Source organism: Lepus europaeus, chromosome 23, assembly GCF_033115175.1.
Source record: "Lepus europaeus isolate LE1 chromosome 23, mLepTim1.pri, whole genome shotgun sequence".
Lineage (NCBI taxonomy): Eukaryota > Metazoa > Chordata > Mammalia > Lagomorpha > Leporidae > Lepus > Lepus europaeus.
Window position 1 is genome coordinate 24,694,306 of NC_084849.1, and position 22,016 is coordinate 24,716,321.

A 22,016-nucleotide genomic window follows, 5' to 3' on the forward strand; every position below is an offset into this window, starting at 1 on the left:
TACCACACTGCTAAAACACAAGTTACAGCACATTACTCTATCCCTCATACACTTTAAGTCACAAGGAAACTAGTGAAACAAGAATTGAGGTCAAAGGTCATGCTGGCAAAAGTTTTAACCGTACCTCTTACTCACTGGCTTTATAACAAATCTCAGGAGTGACTCTCTGTGGCCATGACCTCTTATGACAAAACTGTGGCATTTTAAACCAATTTTTATTGACTTGAAAGGCAGAGAGACGAGAGAGCACAGATGTCTTCCATCATCTGTTTCACTCTCTAAATGCCCACCAACCGTTGGGGCAGGGCCAGGCTGAAGCCAGAATCTGGGCACTCAATCTGAGTCTCTCTTGGGGGGGGGTGGGAGCCTTCACTCCCCCCTCCAGGGTGTGCATTAACAGGAAGCCGGGACTGGGACTGTAGCCGGGACTGGGACCAGGGCGTTCTGATGTGGGCGTCCCAGCTGCTATGCCAGACCACTGCCCCCGTTAATGTATTTCACAGGACAAGATGCTGCATTTCCAACGTGAGGAGGGCAGGTGCAGAGCTCTCACTGAAAACAAGATGAGGCAAGATCTTAACGCTGAGATGTGCCAATGCAAACTAAGCAGCATGTAGCAACATTTTTGATCGTATCTGTTTTCTGGCTTAGAAAAAGACAAAGGGACCTTAAATCTCTAGGACAGCCAAGTTGCTTGGCTGACAGTCGCTTTTATATTTTTACCTAGAGAGAAAAAACCTATAAATAAAGCCCAAGACAAAACATCAGGGATTTGGAATGAGTTCCAAATCAGTGTCTGAGAAACCGCATTTATAAATCTCATTTATAAGTGTTCACCAGGTTCTCATGTGCACGGGGAGGCAGCCTGTTGGGTTTTCCCCACCCAACAATAAAGCTTTTCCCTTTAAAAAAAAAAAATCATCAAAAAGACCTTATTATAGAGTTGATATAAAAAGTGAATTTTTATAAGATTTTTATTTTCCTGAACTGCTCGGTATTCTATTCAAATAGAAGCATTCTAAGGATATTGCTGGGCTCTAGCATAATGTTAACAGAGCACAACTGACATTGCCATACAAGTGGACAGAGCATACTGGCATGCAAATACTGCGTCTTGTTTTCTTCTTTTAACAGACTACATGGCATTTTATTTTTCTGAATGGAGGGAACATAAATTACGTAACCAGTCCTGTATTAGGGAAAAGCTGGTTTCTTTTTTTTTGTTTGTTTTTTTAATTTTGATTCGTCTGAGAGCTGCACAGACACAAACTCCATCCGTTGGCTCACCCTCAATGCCTGCATACAGCAGGGTGACCAAAGCTGGGAGCCAGAAACTCAACTCAGGTCTCCCACCTGGGTGGCAGGGATCCAATTACTGCTGCGTCCCGGGGTCTGCAATATCAAGAATCTGGGGCCAAGTCAGGCACTGTGCATCCTAACCAGCAACTTAACTGCTTGGAGAAATGTCTGCCCCTGTTTTCAATCCTTTGTCAGTAGAAACAATGATTTAGCACACAGCCTTATATATCTGTCATTTCTATATATGGAAATGTATCTGCAGGATGGATGCCTAGAAATAGAATTCCTGCTTCAAATGGTCTATGCATTTCTAATTTTTATACAATCAGTAATTAAAACAAGCAATGTGACACTCAGAATCCCTTAAAGCAATGTAGTATAATTGCTTACTTATCAAAGTTTGTGTTTTTGTCAGTTTGACAGGTAGTAGTAACAGAATATTTTTTAATTTGTAGTTTTCTCATTAGATATATGAAAAATCAATTTTTCCTTATGTTTAAGGGCCAGCTATATTTCCTTATCTGTGGACCATCTATTCATATCCTTAATTCATTTTGCTGTTGGGATTTTAATTTGCTTAAATTAAAAACATTTTTTAAAAAAGATTTATTTATTTGAAAGGAAGAGTTATAGGGAAAGGAGAGATAGAGAAAGAGATCTTCTATCTGCTGGTACTACTCAATTGGCAGGGCCAGGCTGAAGCCAGAAGCCAGGAGCTTCTTCCAGGTCTCCCACATGTGTGCAGGGGCTTGGGCCATATTCTGCTGCTTTCCCAGATGCATTAGCCAGGAGCCTGATCAGAAGTGGAGCAGCTGGGACTTGAACTGGCATTCATATGGGAGGCTGCTGTCATAGGCAGCATCTTAACCCCTGTGCCACAATGCCAGTCTCTCTCTATTATTTTTTCCCCTTATCAATTTTTAAAAACTATGTGTATGCTTATGTAAATTAGCCCTTAGGGATAAGAATCCATTTTGTCTTTAATTTTATAAAGATAAAAGGTTTATTTTTTCTGTTTTGCGGTTCGGTTCAGACCCAGACCAGGTAGCCCCACTGGCATGGTGTTTGATGAGGGCAGCAGGTGACAGTGGCAGAGTGTGGGGAGGAAGAATCGCACAGTGAGCCAGGAAGCGGAGAGCTGTTACTGCTCTTCTAGCAGAAGTTCCTAGATTCTTATGTAATATATTTTCAGCCTTTTATTCTATGATTTCTAGATCTGTGTTACAGTTTATCATTCTATTTAGAAATTTTCTATGGTTTCTTCAAGCACCCTTGCCATTTGATTTTTGACACTTAAATCTGATTTATCTGGCATTTATTCTGTTAAAAGGCATAAGGCACAGACCCAACTTTATTACCTTTAAATGTTATCCGACTGTACTGATAGCAATTTACAGAACAGTTCATCTTTCCAACAATGATCTGAGAGGACATCTTTACCATACTTGAATTGTTCTATGTATTTGTGTATTTGTTTTTCTTTTTCTTATGAACTCTGTGACTGTGTACCTTTCCATCTATTCAAATGTTTTTAAATGAAAAAAAAAAAAAGATTTATTTATTTGACAGGAAGAGTTAGAGAGAGAGAGAGAGAGAGCGCCCTTCCATCTACTTGTTCACTCCACAGATGGCCTAAATTGTCAGAACTGGGCTGTTCCCAAGCCAGGAGCCAGGAGCTTCTTCCAAGTCTTCCAAGTCAGTGTGCAAGGGCCCAAGGACCTGCTTGTGACTCCAGCATCCTGTATGGGCAACAATTTGAGTTCCGGCTTCACCACTTCTTATCCAGCTCCCTGCTAATGGCCCAAATCCTCAGGCTCCTGCACCCACATGGAAGACCAAGAAGCAGTTTCCGGTTCCTGGCTTCAGATCAGCTCTGTTCTGGCCATTGCAGCCACTTAGGGAGTGAACCAGTGGATGGAAGACCTCTCTCTCTGCCTCTCCTTCTTTTTTTGTATCTCTGCCTCTTGATAAATAAATCTTTACAAACAAAATTCTTGCTTTTCAGTTCTGAATGTGTCCTTCAGTTCCCCTTTGTCAGCGCCTCTCCTCGGGGGTCTGTGACACGGAGCTGTGCCAGAGCAGGGAGCTGCAGGACCAGCGAGGAGGGAGGGAGCTCTCGTCCCAGTTCTGTCACATGACTGCTGAGTGACTTGCATGGAAGCGGGTGTCTGTGGAGGCATCTGGAGGAACTCTGTGTCAGCCGTGTGGCAAAGCACATGGTCCCTTGTGACCTGGCACCCCAGCCCGTGACCACCTTGCTGCAGGCTTCCTGATGCGTACAGCACTCCTGGCCCGCTGGCCTCCAGGGCTTCAGAGGCACTGTGATTTCCTGTGGCCACCCTGAAGCAAACACCACACACTCCAGGCCTCGCATCAGAGCGGCACCCCAACGCCTTCTGCATGCCTTCCTGCCAAGCTTAGCTCGTCCACACTCCACGGAATTGCTGTTTACTGCTTGCCCAGCTGCCATCACGCCTTCCCCAACGAAGTCTCGAAGCCAACCCCGCAGAGGCGATGCCGCTTCCAGGCCCGTCCTTCCCTGGGTACTCTCTCTGCCCCAGCACATCCTTCAGAAGTCTTTTACGTCTGCAGTTAACCTCCTATCATAGTTTAGTATGTCCTATTAAACTTCCCAAGGTTTAAAATACTGTGTGGTTTCTTTCTCACGACTGAACCTGACCGGACACATAATACCACTGTAAAAACCCTCAATGAGGTTGCTAATACAATCCCGAAGACAGAGATATTCACACTAGTGTCCAAGGGGAATAAAAGAACACAGCTCTAGGGAAATCAATGTCTCAACCACTAATTGCTAAAACGCACACATCTGAGAAGCGTCCTGAGCATCTCTGCAGGCTTCTCCAGTCCCTTTACCAGGACACCCTCACCATATACTGAATTGTTCTATGCATTTGTGTCAATTTCTAGATCCTGATTGGCTAATTTGACTACTTATGTTCCTTTTTTTTTTTTTTTTTAATTTGACAGGTAGAGTTATAGACAATGAGAGAGAGAGAGACAGATAGAAAGGTCTTCCTTCCACTGGTTCACTCCCCAAATGGCCGCCACAGCCCGGCACTATGCTGATCTAAAGCCAGGAGCCAGGTGCTTCTTCCTGGTCTCCCATGTGGCTGCAGGAGCCCAAGCACTTGGGCCATCCTCCACTGCTTTCAGAATGACCCTATCTATCTTTAATCACATTTTGATATATGAATCAAATCACTAAGCCCTTTTCAGTAACTAATGAACTCACAATGCAAATCTGTCTTGGACTTGTCTCCCTCTCTTACATACAGTTTTGTTAGGAGAGACAAATGAGTTTTCAAAGAAAACAAAAACAAAAAGCTGGAGGCACCATACTACTTGACTTCAAAATATACTACAAAGCTTTTGTAGCCAAACTGCAGTACTGGCATAAAGGCACACAGACTCATGGACCAGAATAAAAAACTTAGTACACAATAAATGGTGCTGGGAAAAAAAAAAAGATACCCACAGAATGGAACTAGAACTCTTCTTTTCCACCACATACACAGCTCAACTTGAAATGGACTAAAGACTTAAATCCAAGACCCAAACCTATGAGGCTACTGTAAGAAGAAGAAAACAGGGGAAATGAATGGGCCGGCGCTGTGGTTCAGCGGGTTAACGTCCTGGCCTGTAGTGCCGACATCCGCTGGTTCAAGACCCAGCTGCTCCACTTCCAATCCAGCTCTCTGCGGTGGCCTGGGAAAACAGCAGAAGACGGCCCAAGTCCTTGGGCCCCTGAACCCACATGGGAGACCCGGAAGAAGAAGCTCCTGGCTTTGGATCGGTGCAGCTCCGGCCGTTGCGGCCAACTGAGGAGTGAACCATCGGATGGAAGACTTCTCTCTCTCTCTGCCTCTCCTCTCTCTTTGTAACGCTAACATTCAAATAAATAAATAAATCTTAAAAAAAAGAGAGGAAATGTTTCATGATCCTGGACTGGGCAATGTTATTTGGACAAGACCATAAAAGCACAAGCAATAAAAGCAAAAACGGACAAATGGAATTACATCAAACTAAAAAGCTTCTGTACACCAAAGGAGACAATCAATAGAATGAAGAGAAAAACCACAGAATGGGAGAAATATCTGCCAACTATACATACAAGTGGTTAATATCCAAAATATACAAGAAATTAAAAGAACTGATCAGCAAAGAAACCCCACAAATAATACAAATAAAAAATGGTCAAAAGACCTGAACAGACAATTGTCTAAAGTAGAGAATGCACAGGAGGTATATGCAGAAACATTCAACATCACTAATCACAACAGAAATGCAGAGCAAAATCACAATGGGGTGGGGCCGGTGCTGTGGCGCAGTGGGTAAATCTACTGCCTGCAGTACTGGCATCCTATTTGGGCGCTGGTTGGAATCCTGGCTGCTCCACTTCTGACCCAGCTCTGCTATAGCCTGGGAAAGCAGTAGAGGATGACCCAAGTCCTTGGTCCGCTACACCCATGTGGGAGGCCTAGACGAGGCTCCTGGCTCCATATTGGCGCAGCTCCGGCGGCTGCAGCCATCTAGGTAGTGAACCAGCGGATGCAGGACCTCATTCTCTTTATGCCTCTGCCTCTCCGTAATCCTGCCTTTCAAATAAATAAAATCTTTTTTAAAAAGTCACAATGCGGCATCACCTCACTGTGATTAGAATGGCTATTATCAAAAAGATAAAAGATAATAAATGCTGGCAAAGATGTGGAGAGAACAAACCCTTATATCCTGGTGGTGCAGGCATCATGGAAAACAGTATCAACGTTCATTAACAAACTAAAAATAGAACACATGATCCAGCAATCCCCTTCCTGGGTGGGAATGAAATCAGTATGTTAAAGAGGTATCTGCATTCCTACGTTCTCTTTGGCATTCTTCACAACAATCAAGATATGTGAACAACTAAGTGTCCACTGACTGATGAAAAAGGAAATATAGCCCATTTACACAATGGAGTATTATTTCAGAGGAAGAAATCCTGTTATTTGTGACATTTCAGACCTACAGGACATTCTGTAAAATAAAGCAGAGAAAGGCTCATTTTTGTGGAATTTAAAAGAACCAGACAGTAGAATACAGCCTGCTGGAGGCTGCAGGGGCGGAAGGGGCAACTGGGAGAGGCTGGTCCACAAGCACACAGTTACAGATAGGAGGACTGCATTTGGTTTTATTGCACAGCAGGGGACAACACTTTATAATAATGTATTAGATAATTCAAACAGCTAGAAAAGAGGATTTTGAAAGCACCAGCATGAAGAAATGTCTGAAGTGACAGATGGGCTAATTGCACTTAATTGACATACAATGTACATATGTATTGAAACATGAAAGCATATACCATAAACTTGGATAATTAGTATGTGCCAATTAAAAGGAATACTTAGAGAAGAGGACTTTAGAAATGGAGTATCTGGGCTGGACTTAGGATACTCTGATCTCAGCTATCTTGTGGACTGGGGCTGTCAGAGTGACTTCGTTTCATTCACCTGGATTATCTTCAAATACTGCCTACTTAGAAGAGACCATTGGGGCTGGTGCTGTGGCGCAGTAGGTAAATCCTCCGCCTGTGGCGCCAGCATCCATATGGGTGCTGGTTCTAGTCCTGGCTGCTCCTCTTCCGATCCAGCTCTCTGCTATGGCCTGAGAAAGCAGAAGATGGGGCCGGCGCCGTGGCTCACTAGGCTAATCCTCCGCCTTATGGCACCGGCACACCAGGTTCTAGTCCCAGTCAGGGCGCCGGATTCTGTCCCGGTTGCCCCTCTTCCAGGCCAGCTCTCTGCTATGGCCTGGGAGTACAGTGGAGGATGGCCCAAGTGGTTGGGCCCTGCACCCCATGGGAGACCAGGAGAAGCACCTAGCTCCTGGCTTTGGATCAGCGGGATGCGCCGTCCGCAGCGGCCATTGGAGGATGAACCAACGGCAAAAAGGAAGACCTTTCTCTCTGTCTCTCTTTCTCACTATCCACTCTGCCTGTCAAAAAAAAAAAAAAAATTTTTTTTTTAGACTCCTGACACGTAGGTCCTCTCTTGGTTTAGTAAACAGAGACTCGGAGTTCAGGTTCTACGATTGTGTAAACCTGTGAAGGGCAGAAACCCTGTGTTCCTTGACTGACACTGGAACGTAACTTGGTTTCCTAAGCCACAACGTCTTCACAGCCTCACCTAAACATGGGAAACTCACGCCCAGTGAGTGGAGAGTGGCGTGAACTAAAACTCTGTGCACACAAGGACAGCCTAACTAACACCTGGCATGGTGAGCTCAATCAGAATCATTCAGAAGGCATCAATGTATCCCTGCACGTCCCATCTGGCCACATACCAACTCATCCTTGAGGGCAGATACCTGCGAGTCGAGCAAATGGCTCAGACAGCACAAATAACTTATAGGTAATTACACTGTCAAAAGACTTCCCAAGTAAGTGAACCAGCTGTATCAGAGCAGGAGCTCACCTTTTGGGTCGAGGAAGGCCCATGGGGGTGAGATTAGGATCTGGTTTAGGAATGGTTTTCCGGATGCGAATCTGTGAGACTTTCTTTGGCCTCTTCTCTGGCTCAGCCTATTTTTAAGGGTTAAGAAAAAAAAGATGGTCAAATTGTAAGATACACGAAAATATATACATATACCCCTTTCTTGACAATTAAGACATTACCTTCATCTGTCTATAGATGATTCTAGTAAGCAGCTCCTGACAAACTCCCCTCTATTCCTGCTATGATCTCAGCAACTGCCCATTGTATTATGAAAGCAGCACTGTGTGTTCCGCTCAGGTACTGAGGTCATCAATATGAATCCCTACCACCGCGGGCAGATGTTTACAAAACTCAAGAAAGCTATCATATTTCCTCATCTTCTCTGAATGTACAAGACAGACCTTTGGATAGAGCTTCAACAATATTTGGAATGTCTAGACTGAGAAATTCAGTATCTTTTCACTGGCCACGCAGAAAAACTCCTGGCAGAGTATTCCTCAGGATTCAGTTAACACAGAAGGTGGCGGGTAAAGACAGACCGGGGCCAGTCTGTACCTGCCACCGGACATGGGTCAACGATGGACACTCCGGCGCCATCAGCCCCGGATCCACCAGCGTTTGGCACTTACCTCCTTCTCCTCTGGAGGGCTGCTCTGTGGTCGTGGGCACGCTGCCGTCACCCCATCGAGCTCCGCAAATGCAGGGACTTGGAGCTCGGAGGCTGTAAGCAGGAGCTTGCTGACGGCTGGCTCCGTGACCAAGCAAGACTTTGGTACCAAGGCAGCGAACGAAGGCTCCAGCCTAGCATCAGGCAGAGACAGGGGAGAAAAATACAACAGGGCTTCACTTTCCACCCACAGCACGTACACCTTCTCAACTTCTAGAGCAGAGCAGAACTCCCTTGTTTCTGGGAATGACATCTCCAGTTAAGCTGCTTTCTAGTCATTTCTGGACACACCCTGTGTCTAAACAGGTGAAAAACTGTAAGAACCTGGAAAATTCATTTCATTAGGATGGAGTAGTTTGATATGGAAAAATGTAAAAAGGGGCCGGCGCCGCGGCTCAATAGGCTAATCCTCTGCCTTGCGGCGCCGGCACACCGGGTTCTAGTCCCGGTCAGGGCACCGATCCTGTCCTGGTTGCCCCTCTTCCAGGCCAGCTCTCTGCTGTGGCCAGGGAGTGCAGTGGAGGATGGCCCAAGTCCTTGGGCTCTGCACCTGCATGGGAGACCAGGATAAGCACCTGGCTCCTGCCATTGGATCAGCGCGGTGTGCCGGCCGCAGCGCGCTACCGCGGCGGCCATTGGAGGGTAAACCAACGGCAAAAAGGAAGACCTTTCTCTCTGTCTCTCTCTCTCACTGTCCACTCTGCCTGTCAAAAAAAAAAAAAAAAGAAAGAAAGAAAAATGTAAAAAGGAACAGACTTCTGGGGGGAGATGACGGTGAACTGAACAAGTAAATACTCAAATGAGTTCAATCCCATCTATGGACGGAGGTTGGCTAAAGGATAAGGCGAGAAATAGCTTCAGAGGGGGCTTCTGGCACAATAAACTGGTTAGTGATTTTCACATAAAACAGAAGTGCTGTCAGTTACACCACTCTAGTCACTACTAGTAACAGAACACATGTGACTCTCAGATACGTCTGTTTGAAAAATGAGGATCAGGTTACAGGCATTTTATGCTTGAATCTTGTAATAGTGTGCGTGCACACACACTTTCTCTCTCAAGCTCGTGTGCCATGCCATGTGCCATCAGGGCCTTACCTCATCTGGTTGCTGCTGGTGCTGTATGGAGCTTCCACGCCTGGAAGAGGCACATATGGTAACATGGTGTGGCTGCAGCGGAGCAAAAGCAACAGGTCAGCACAGTGGGACAGGGAAGGTTCTGATGTTACCATGGATGTTAGCATAATCAGACCTCAGGGAGACAGAAATGTAAAAACCTCACAACCACCAGAAACACAGTAGAATGGAGGCGGTTAATAGGAAAGTTATTTCCCAACTTAAATGGAAAAAAGGAGAAATAAGAGGACAGGTAGACAAAGGATGGGAACAAAATGACTTTGAGTCTCACAGCTTTATATCAGGTTATTAAAAAAGTGTATTATTAAAGATTTTATTTTAAAAAAACTTTGAGGTGGGGCCAGCACCATGGCACAGTGGGTTAAGCTGCTGCCTGCAATGCTGGTATCCCATATGGGTGCTGGTTCAAGACCCAGCTGCTCTACTTTGATCTAGCTTTCTGCTATGGCCTGGGAAAGCAGTAGAAAATGGCCCAAGTGCTTGGGCCCCTGCACCTGCCTGGGGGACCTGGAAGAAGCTCCTGGCTTCAGATCAGCACAACTCCAGCTGTTGAGGCCAATTGGGGAGTAAACCAACGGATGGAAGGCATCTCTCTCTCTCTGCCTTTCTTCTCTCTGTGCAACTCTGACTTTCAAATAAATAAATACATAAATCTTTGAAAAAAAACTTTAAGGATAAAAATATACTGCTCAGCTTGGTATTAGCCCTATTAAAATTAATTTGCCAGTTTTGATAACCTTACCAAAAAAAAACAAGGAGAAATCTATTTTAGTATTAATCTCTAATAGATGTGTTGACATATGATGTTGGTTTTTATTTTTTTTAATTATTTGACAGATAGAGTTAGACAGTGAGAGAGACAGAGACAAAGGTCTTCCTTCCGTCGGTTCACTCCCCAAATGGCCGCTACGGCCAGCACTGTGCCAATCCAAAGCCAGGAGCCAGGTGCTTCTTCCTGGTCTCCCATGCGGGTGCAGGGCCCAAGCACTTGGGCCATCCTCCACTGCCCTCCAGGCCACAGCAGAGAGCTGGACTGGAAGAGGAGCAACCGAGACTAGAGCCGGTGCTCATATGGGATGCCGGCGCCGCAGGCAGAGGATTAACCAAGTGAACCACGGCGCTGGCCCCGGTTTTTATTTTTTTTAAACATTTATTTAAGCAGTAGTAAGAGAGAGGAAGAGACACAGAGAAAGGTCATTCATCCATTGGTTCTCTCCTCAAATGGCCACAACAGGCAAGAGTTGGGCTGATCCAAAGCCAGGAACCAGGACCCTATGCGTGTACAGGGGCCCAAGCACTTGGGCCATCTTCTACTGCTCTCCCAGGCTATAGCATAGGATGGGAAGAGGAGCAGCCAGGACTTGAACTGGTGTCCACATGGGATGCCAGCACTGCAGATGGTTGCTTAACCCACTATGCCACAGGGCCAGCCCCAGGAGTGCTATTTTGTGTATCTCAAAGTAAAACTGAGTTTCTTCTGAGTTTGGAACACAGCGCAGGTTTAATTAACAAGGTATCTGTGTGATGACCATACAACTCATCCCCTCTCAAAAGAAAGAGGCATTTGTTTAACAGCAAGGAAAAACACAGATAATGCAAGTTCTAGAATAACATTTAATACCAACTCAAGTTTCTCTAAGGAGTAGCGAAAAAAGGTAAGAGGAGCAAGGGTAGAATACTGGGAAAAGAAGCCAACCAAATCAGGAATGAATCAATGAGAAGAAAAAGTCCCCACTTGAATTTAAATAAAATAAAGTAAAATATTTTAAAAGTTAGACATTGGAGGAAGAAAACATCCCACACCAAGACAGACAAGGCAGGTGGGAAAGGTTCTGAAGAGGAAAAGGGGTCACAGGGTGAAGTGGAGACCCTGCACACCAACCTTGGGAACAACATGGCTTAAAGGTAACACGACTTAGAGCTGTGGCCTAACAGAGAGCAGTAACGAGGGGCCGGTTCTGTGCCATAGTCGGCTGAGCCTCTGCCTGCAGTGCTGGCATCTCATATGGTGCCGGTGCTAGTCCTGGCTGCTCCACTTCTGATCCAGCTCCCTGGTGTTTTTTGTTTGTTTGTTTTTTAACGAAGATTTATTTATTTGAAAGGCAGAGTTAGAGAGATCCAGAGGTAGAGAGAAAGCAAGGTCTTCCATCCACTGGTTCACTCCCCAGATGGTCACAAGGGCCAAAGCTGGGCAGATCCGAAGCCAGGAGCCAGGAGCTTCTTCTGGGTTCCCCACATTGGTGCAGGGGCCCAAGGACTCAGGGCCCCTTCACTGCCTTCCAAGGCCACAGCAGGGAGCTTGATCAGAAGAGGAGCAGCGCCCATATGGGATGCTGGCACTGCAGGCGGCAGCCCCCGACTCCCTGTTAATAATGTTCCTGGGAAAGCAGTGGAAGAGGGCCCAAGTGTTTGTGTCCCTGCACCCACATGGGAGACTGGTAAGAAGATCCTGACTCCTGACTTTGAATTTGCCCAGCTCTGGCAGTTGTGGCCATTTGGAGAGCAAACCAGCGTATGGAAGACCTCTCTGTCTGTCTGTAATTAATTGTGCTTCTCAAATAAATAATCTTTAAAAAAAAAAAAAAAAAGGCAAGTAACGATGAGAATCAGTGATATACCATATACCACACCACACTAGACAATAAAGCAGTATACCACCCTTTAAAATTCTGTGAGCATTCTCGTGCAACGCTATGGCTGACTTACAAGTGAGTGTTTCCATTTAACTATAAGATAATTACCTAGAATAGTAACTTCTCTTTCGTATCAGTGAGCTTTAATTTCTGGTGTGTTTTCCTGAAACCCTTTCATTTATGTAGTTTTCTGCTAGGATGCTCAGGGAACTACACAATATGTAACAGCAGCTTTTAAATGTCAGAGGATGAGTCTACCTAAGAGACCATCCAGACAAAGAACAAGGTCTCTCCCAGGCTATTTGGAATATTAAGGGATTTTTTTTTTTTTTTTTTTTTTTGCTGGTGTTTCAGTTTTCAACTATAGCAATGGTAAAGGTAAATCTAGAAATTCTAAAGTTTCTGTTTATCCAAAGAATTATAAGTAAGAGGATTTACTGGTCTGGCTCAACCTCAGCTGTTGGGAGTGAACCAGTGTATAGAAGATCTCTTTTTGTGTGTTTCTGTCACTCTAGCTTCCAAATAAAAGGAAGAAAAAAAAAAATTAAAGGCAGAAGTTCATAAACTACATTTGGTGGTTCTTCCATAATATCCTATATTTTTTCTACACCTTTCTACTGAGTTAAGTACTGGTTGTGTAATGCTTTGTGAAGAAGCTATAATTACAAGTCATCATTTGGACCAGGTATAATCACTGGCTTGTAATGGATGTTTGTTCCTTACGTGTTGGGGGCAAGGGAAGAGACTGGATGGTCTAAGGAAGGAATGAGAGAAAAGAATAGTACAAGACAGAGAAACAGACCCTGCAGGGGAATTAGGGGTGGGTGGGTGAGGGCCTACATTTAAGAATTAAACCACTGCAGGGCAGCTCTTTGATATGGCGGTCAAGAGACCACTTGGGACACCCGCATTCCATACCGGAGCACCTGGGTTCATGTCCTGGCTCTGCTCCTAATTTTAGCTTCCTGCTCATACACACCCTGGGAGGCAGCAGGTGATGGCTCAAGGACTTGGCTGGGTCCCTGCCACCCATGGGCAAGACCCAGATTGAGTTCCTGGCTTCTAGGCTTCCAGGCTTCCAGCTCCCACCTGGCTCAGCCCAGGCTGTCGTGGGCTTTGGGGAGAAGACCAACAGATGGGAGATCTTTCTGTCTCTCTGCCTTTCTTTTCTTTTCTTTCTTTTTTTTTCAAATAGATTTATTTATTTATTTGAAAGGCAAAGCTACAGAGAGGAGGAGGCAGAGAGAGAGAGAGGTCTTCCATCTGCTGGTTCAGTCTCCAAATGGGAGTCAATGGCCAGAGCTGTACCACTCCAAAGACAGGAGCCAGGAGGTTGTTCCAGGTCTCCCACGCAGGGGCCCAAGGACTTGGGCCATCTTCCACTGCTTTCCCAGGCCACAGCAGAGAGTTAGATAGGAAGTGGAACAGCCGGGACTCAAACTGGCGCTCATATGGGATGCATGTACTGTAGGTGGCAGCTTTTCCCACTACACCACAGAGCCAGCCCCTCTCTGCCTTTCAAATAAATTAAATTAATTTTTAGAAAAGAATACTGTTGCATTTTCTCAGCAGAGAATCAGAAAAGTAAAACAAAAAATGCAGACACAAAGACAATTTGAAAGAGCCTTTCCAGCAGAGCTCCTCTCCTCTCCCCAGTGGCAGAAGCGAACGCGGGACATTTGCAAAAAACAGCAGACAGATTTTACCTGCTTGTGGTGTCCAGACTGGGCTGCTCCTTGCTGCGAGTGGACTGGAGAGCAGAGATTTCAAAGGAGCAGGCAGAAGGTCCATGCTGGCTCCAAATGGACAGCACTCTGCCCACCGAGTAGGGCAGAGAACAAAAGATCTTGTCTGCTATGGAGGCTGGAGACCTCAACCCCTTTAAGCCCTGTGTAAACTGGGTCAGGAAGAGCCTCTGCACAGTAGGCATGTGACTGGAGAAGCTCCGCTTTTTTGTCCAGATTCGATAACATCCTGGTGAACAAAGTGCGAGAAGCGTGTGAAGGCCAAGGACAGAGCAGTCTGCTCTGGGCTGGACCACGGCGGTGCCCCCGCAGTCTGGCAGAGGAGGTGGCCGCGGGGGAGGGGCCTGAGTGTGGGCCTGACGGTGGAGGCCAGCGTCTTCCCTGAATGCGGCCATCCCAGGGCAGCCATGGGACAGGAAGAAAGAGAAGGTCCACTTGGGAGGTTGAGACGGACCCTGGGCGGCCTCTCCTAGGGCGAGCCTCGCGGGAGCACAGTGCTCAGGGAAAGCCCTCGCGGACTCAGTGGGGCCGTCTGAGCCCGGCTTCACACGGAAGGACACTGGGAAGACTCTGGAACCAAACAGCAGTGATGGCACCTTGTTGCCCAGGTCGACGAAGCTCATCTTGATGCCTTCGAGAGAACAGAGTGCCAGCGGCTTGCTGTCAGGCCTTTTATCCCACGCGCCAGCTGCCAGATGTGGGTTCAGCAGCATCGTACTGTATGAAAACCCATCCAGGAGCCGTTTATATCTGAGCCGCTTGAAGCTTTTAGCCACTGGAACAAGTTCAGAGGAACACCGCCGATATCGTGTAAGTTTCTGGGTCTTTGTGGCCGGGGCCAGTTTGGAGGCCAGGACAGACAGCTTGGTTAGTAAGGCTGATTCTTTGGTAGGCTTCCTAAAATTCAGGCTCCTCAGGAGATGGCACGGAGTAGCCCTCTGCTTTGGTACGTGGCTGATGGAGCTCCTGGCAGGCAGGGTTTCAGGCTCCAATCGTGTGGGCACAGAGACAAGCCGTGAACTGAGAAGCCTGTAGGCTTTTGTGGGGACGGGCGCAGAGGGACCCTGTACAAGGGCAGAGCTGCTCGCCCTGCTCATTTTTCTCCCCACACTGACTTGCTCCTGACAGGAAACTCTCTTACACCTTCGGTGGGGCTGCTTCTTTATAGGAAGCATTCCCTTCTGACGGGAAGTGTTCCCAAAGGCACCACGGATCGGACCACACCCAGCGCAGGAGGGATCCTGCACTTCCTGGGGGTCACCAGGGAGGCAGGGGCCCATGCACAACTCAGCGTCCTTTAACGGATGGCAGGAGCTTTCCTCCTTTGGGTCCTCCTTGGCTGGCTTTGCTACGGTGACTTCCTTCGTCTTGGCAGACTCATCTTGGCCAGCTTTGGGTTGGTTCTTAGTTTGTGCCGCATCTGAAAACACATCAGATGCTGTGTGTTGCTCCAACGCTCCTTTCTGATGGGTCTGCTCCTCTTCCTTCTGCAGCACGCAGCACGTTGCCTCGCCTTGCTGTTTTCCAGCTTCACTGGGCCTCCTTGGGCACGTAAAGGCCTGGGAAATCTCACTCGTGTTATCACCAGCACCGCCAACAGCACCACCATGTTCTCTGGTACTCACATCAGATGCCTCCCCAATGGTTCCGGGCCCCACTCGTCCACTCTGAGACTCTTCAGGTTCTCTGTTAGCTTCTGTTTCCACTGCCAAAGGCAAACGTCTCTGACACTCTGTGCTAGCATTCTTCTTCACACTGCTGTACGTGCTGTCTCCCTTGCTACAATTACTCGCATCCCTGGGTATGCCTTCCCCTTTCTCGTGCAGAACTGAGCAGCCCCTGAGATTTTCACAAAGCATTTCATCATCTTTTGGCTTAAGAATGTTTTGCAGGGCAGTGTCTTCACTTTTAATATTTTTTCCTGATTTTTCTTGAGCAGATGGACACAAAGGCATTATCTCAGTGGATTCCAGTCTCCCGAAGGAAACAGAGTTCTCGTCTTGGCACCTGGAAGACAACTCTTTTGAGGAGATCTTAGCGGTGTTTTCCTCGCCAAGGTGAACATGTATTTCTGCTTTTGCCCCCTCGGTCATTCTTTGTGCTTCTTTCAGAGATGCTCCTTTACTTTGCTGTTCAGGACAAACATCATTTAAAGACAGCTTTACTCTGTCCAATATTCTTATATTTGGTTCATGATCTGCAAAAGACTCCTTCTTATGCATCTTATGGGCACAAGAGTCTGGACATTTTTCTATTTCACAGTCTTTTAAACATTGGCAAACTTGCTCTTCACATGATTTTTTTATTTCAAGACATTCTACTCTAGAAGCAGCAGCATTTGGGAAGGCTGAGTCCTGGTCAGTTGTTGCTGTACATGCAATATCCCTCTGAGACAAGGTACTCCTTAAGGTTTCCTGGAATGTCAATCTACCTTGCCTTACAGCACTACCAAGCGTGCTAGATGCTTCCACACCCAGCATGCCTATTGCAGGCTCACTACTACAGGCTGCATAGACAGTACCTACTATACCGTGTGTGGACTCTTCACAACCAGAAACACTTTCAATGGCTCCTTCTGCGTTGCCTTTCTTTGGACCACCAGACAGAGGGTCGCTACTGCCTGAAGTGCTGAGCTGATCCTGTGGGTTGTGACTTCCTTCTCCATGAGGCCCCGTGAGGGTCTCTATCCCTTCCCTCCCCAGTGCCTCCTCAGCTGGCCTATCTTCACATTTGCATCCACCTGGTCTGCTTTGTTTACTCTGCCAGTCAAGGACGTCCTCTGCCTTAAGATGGACAGTTTCAACTGCTTGGTTCATGTTTTCAAAACTGGACAACGTAACAGTAGGAGCCTGCTCCAGCAACTTCTCAGAACTTGGAATGTTTGCAGATTGGTTTAGTCCCTGTGCAGCACAATCAGAGATGTTGTATTTACAACATACAGTCTCTCTGGGTAGATCTCGTTCCTTTCTTTCTACCCCTTCCCCACTGGACGTGATGCAAGCGGTGGCTTTGGTTGACGATCCGTTGTTTAACATCCCTGCTGCCGTTTTGTTTCTGAACGTATCTCCTGGGAGGCTGTCTTTAGTTTCCACCTCATCAAGTTCACTTTCCTCTGATGTACACATCACTTTACAGGCACTACTTTCCACAAAGTCCTCCCTTCTCTGGGAGCGGAGAACACGGTGCTCATTTTCGGGTCTTGAGGCTGCAAAGTTATTGATGTACAGAGCGGTTCTGCCAGACACAAAGGCAGCGCAGGTGGGACACGTGTTCTCCTCTGGTACACTTTTTCTCACACAATGACAGCTGGAGGTATGCTGAGACGGAACATTCGTACATTCTATGACCTCTTGAGGTGAACCAGCTGCTTCTTTCTTATCTGAGAGAAGCCTGGAATGTAGATCTGCAGTTCCTGAATCAGCCGTTTCTCTCTCTCTTTCAAGGCTTCCTGGTTTGATGTTTAAGGTTGGACTGTTTGAGGAGGCACCACAGGTCTTGTGACCTGGTGGAGAGTTGTCTTTTGCTTTTGTCTCAAAGGGAATGGTCCGAGTACCAGCAATGACATCTGCTCCGTCCTCTGAAGGAGGCTCATGGCTCTGTTGGACACCCTCGCTTGCTGGGAAAGGCATCTCTTTGTTTCTACTTAGTACAGAATCTGTTGGCAACTTTGTGTGGTCTTGAGAATTAAGGGACACTTGATTAAAAACACATTCGTTTTCGAGTTTGTTTACAACGAGTTCATTGGTATAAGAAAGTTTATTCATCTCACAGGTAATGCTCTGTTCATCTGAACGTGGAATATCACCCTGTGAGGTCTGTATACCTTTTTCTGACTCAGCTCTGTAATCAAAATCTGGAGATGTTTGTAACTGAGTAGTACCTTCCTGGGGTTTGGCTCCATCATTAGGCATAGAACTTATCTGATCTTCTGGCCTTAAACTCAGAAGGGATTTTCGTTCAGGCAGAAAATCACGACATGATACTTCATTTAACTGAGTGTCACCGTCCAGATTTCTCTGGACGCTGACTGAGGAGTCAGAGTCTTCACTACAAATCTTTTCATGTAACACATCACGTTCTATAGTGGTTGTCCGTTTTGGCTCCTCAATCTGCACCAAGGAGGAAAAACTGTTTTGTTTGAAAGAGTGGCTCACAGCACTCAAAGTTTCTCTGTGGTCTTTAGGGTTTGTCAAGTTACCTTGAGTATCTGAAGTGACTTTCAAATCGCTGTTTTTGAACACTACGTCCACAGCTTCAGAAGAACTGGGCACCGAGGATACAGGGCTCTCTGCATGGAGACTGCCTTGCACGCAATGGTTACTGTGGATATCTTCTTTTGGAGAATCAACAGTTTCTTTCTCACCAGAACAATAACCACTGGCATCCCTGACTGGCTGCCTGCCATTAATAATGGAGAGTTCCCCTTCCCCTCGCTCACTAACAGGACTCAAAAGCTGTGCTCCATTTTCTTTGCTAGAAGCCAAGTTCTTACTTTGATCATCCCCACCAAAATAGGAATTGTCTGTCTTTTCAGCAGATCCCTTCAGCAAACTATCATTTTCAAAACTACCTTTTTCTAAGGACGTTATTCTGGATTCTGGACCTGTCAGACTTGATGTGCAACATGGAACTTCTGAATCTTCTCCCGAGGATTCTACAGCGCCTGGGTTTCTCGTGGCTGTGGGATTACCATGTGCAGAACTGTGTTTTTCCTTATGGTGGCCAAGTGTCTGTTGCTGACTGTTGTCTGCTTCACAGACGGGGTTTGACTTACACAACTCTTCCTTCCCATTGTCCACTTTGGAAATGGCACTGTTTCCTGGTAACAATGACAACCAAGAAGGACAAGTTTTTAATTCTTCACATGCTTTTTCCTTAGGAGTTGCTTCTGTTAATCCAGGGTCCATAAAATTTAAAGGCTTTAGGGAAATTAACGTGCTGGTTTCTGAAACCTCACCACTGGCCATGGTTCTGTCTACGTCTGGGTCTTTGCTGTGCCCAGCTGAGAGACCTGTACTCACATTGCCGTTCTCGTGGCCTTCACTACTGTCCGTCTCAGTCCCATTGACCTTCATACCTTGTACTTCTGCAGGGGCTTCTACCAGGCTTTCTTTTATAATCTGCACACTTCGCTCTGCACAAAGAAATAAATTCAAATCAGTATGCAATCACTCCACCTTCATGAATTTTATCATGCAACCAGAGGCAACAAGTAAAAAGACTCAACTGGAAAAGAATCACAAAGTTAGTGTGCAGTACCGTTGGTTTTGTGCTTCTCTGAAAGGCAGGACAGCCAGCCAGAAGTGCACCTGGCAGAAACAGGTAATTCTAAACACACATCTTCACCCAAATCTTACTTCACATCCATAAGTCAAAGCGACAGCTGAATATAATATGAAGACACATGACTAGAACAGAGTCTTAAGAAGCTTCCATTCTAAAACATTAATAGGGTCGTCTCATTATTAGATGATGATCTTAATATTGGAACTCGGATAACTCACAGATTAAGTTAATCTTTGAAAAACAATTGTACATCAAACTTTATATACAGGAGATTACTTTAAGTTGAATATCAGTCTTGAACCCAATTACCTGCAGTAACTAACTTTCTGTAAGATTCAGCTGATAATTATCAAAGTCCAAGGGCATTTATTATAATCTGTCTACTTTTGAATAAGTTTAAAAATGTTTTAAATATTCATAGTGGAAAACTTTCTAAGCATAATGCAATTAATAAAGGAGTAATATTATACAGATTCTCTGAAATCCTAGGTATAGGTTGTAGTACAAAGAAATTACCTAAATTTTTAAATTACATAACTACTTTCATCTATTTCACTTCTAGAAAACAAAGCCAAAGCTCTAGACATACACACATGTATGCACAGGCAGTTCACAAAGTTCACAGAAAATTGAATTAAAAGATAAAGCTCAGGGGCCAGCACTGTGGCGTCCGGGCAAAGCTACCACCTAAGTACCCAACATGGGTGCTGGTTTGAGTCCTGACCGCTCCACTTCTGATCCAGTTCCCTGCTAATGTGCTTGGGAAAGCAGCGGAGGACAGCCCAAGTTGTTGGGGCCCTGCACCCATGTGAGAGACCTGGAAGAAGCTCCTGGCTCCTGGCTCTGGATTGGCCCAGCTCCAGCCATTGCGGCCAGTTGGGAAGTAAGCCAGTGGATGGAAGATCTCTCTCTCTCTCTCTCTCTCCCTCTCCTTCTCCCTCTTGTAACTGCTTTTCAAATAAATAAACAAATTTTATTTTTCAAATAAAAAAGGATAAAGCTTATTGTTCTGCAAAAAATAATATGAAAACCATGCATTTTTTTAAAAGATTTTATTTATTTGTTTGAGAGGTAGAGTTACAGACAGTGAGAAGGAGAGGAGACAGAGAGAAAGGTCTTCCATCCGCTGGTTCACTCCCAAAATGGCCACAACGGCCGGAGCTACACTGATCCGAAGCCAGGAGTCAGATGCCTCCTCCGGGACTCCCATATGGGTGCAGGGGCCCAAGGACTTGGGCCATCTTCTACTGCTTTCCCAGGTTACAGCAGAGAGCTGGGTTGGAAGAGGAGCAGTCAGGACTAGAACCGGTTCCCATACAGGATGCCAGCACTGCAGGTGGAGGAATAACCTACCTTGCCATGGTGCCAGCCCCATAGTTTTTTCATAATACGCATCTCCCGTGAACTTTCTGAAGATGCCTTGTATATATGTAAACATATTAGTATTATGTAACAAGAAACAGGCAATAAATAGGTAAAGGGAAAGGCAAATTAATTTAAAGATCCAATTCCCATTGGAATATAAACTCCATAAGCATTAAGAATCTTGCTGCTTTCATCTGGATAATACCTGGCATATAACAATACTCAATAAATATTTGTGGAATTCATAAATGCAATTAGATTATATCAATAAATGCTATTACCTGAGTTTCTAGTTTTCCTATTCATTTCTTTCTTTCTTTTTTTTTTTTTTTTTTTTTTTTTTGACAGGCAGAGTGGATAGTGAGAGAGAGACAGAGAGAAAGGTCTTCCTTTTTGCCGTTGGTTCACCCTCCAATGGCCGCTGTGGCCGGCGCATCTTGCTGATCCAAAGCCAGGAGCCAGGTGCTTCTCCTGGTCTCCCATGCGGGTGCAGGGCCCAAGGACTTGGGCCATCCTCCACTGCCTTCCCGGGCCATAGCAGAGAGCTGGCCTGGAAGAGGGGCAACTGGGATAGAATTCAGCGCCCCAACCGGGACTAGAACCCGGTGTGCTGGCGCCACAAGGTGGAGGATTAGCCTGTTAAGCCACAGCGCCGGCCCCTATTCATTTCTTTAGGTACCAAAAGTGGTAATTAATAGGACAGAAGGGGGTGGGTATTGTAGCATGGTGGGTTAAGCTGCCACTGATAACTGTTACATCCTGTATGAGAGGGCCCGGTGCTGAGTCCTGACTCAGCTTCAGATCCAGCTTCCTGCTAATGCAACCAGCAGGTAACAGATGATGACCCAAGTACCCAGGTTCCTACCACCCACCTGGGAGACCCAGATGGGAGTTCTGGCTGTGGCCTGGCTCTGGGAAGTGAATGGTGGATACAAGATCTCTATTTCTGCTACTCTGCCTTTCAAATTAATAGATCTTGAAAAAAAGAAAAAAAGAAAAAAGAAAGGAAGGAAGGAAGAGAGGAAGAGAAAAAGAAAGAGAAAAGGGATGGGGTGGGGAAGAGCAAACTGGACTTGAGTGTCGACTGCTACTTACCCGAGTCTCAGTTTCCACCTTTGTAAAAAGCACGGGAACCACACTCACCTCATTCATGGCTATACTGAGGGCTACATTAAATAACACAAATACAACACCACGTGGTATAGTGCCTGCCATATAAAGAAAAGTTGCCTGCTTTCCTTGATTCTTAATTTTACAAGACCTAAGAGTAGTTAAAATGAAAATGACCAGGCATGGAATAATACTGTAAAATGTTTAGAGTTCTACTGCACAGTAGGCTAACTACAGATAGTGATAACGTACTACATATTTCAAAAACGCTAGAAGAAAGG

At 45.8% G+C, this 22,016-nt stretch overlaps 1 protein-coding gene across 9 annotated transcripts in view; it reads right to left on the minus strand.

Annotated features, from left to right (window-relative positions):
- Window positions 1-22,016, minus strand: part of PRR14L (proline rich 14 like) — a 70,220-nt gene that overhangs the window by 14,439 nt on the left and 33,765 nt on the right. For 8 of the 9 annotated variants that reach the window (XM_062182678.1, XM_062182680.1, XM_062182679.1 and 5 more), the window contains 4 exons: window positions 13,936-19,108; window positions 9,558-9,629; window positions 8,423-8,594; window positions 7,773-7,879 (listed from right to left, as the gene is read on the minus strand). In XM_062182678.1, coding sequence (XP_062038662.1) covers window positions 7,773-7,879; window positions 8,423-8,594; window positions 9,558-9,629; window positions 13,936-19,108 — 5,524 coding nt within the window. Of the gene's footprint in view, window positions 1-7,772; window positions 7,880-8,422; window positions 8,595-9,557; window positions 9,630-13,935; window positions 19,109-22,016 lie in introns of those variants that run through there. The other variant, XM_062182686.1, reaches the window with a different exon arrangement.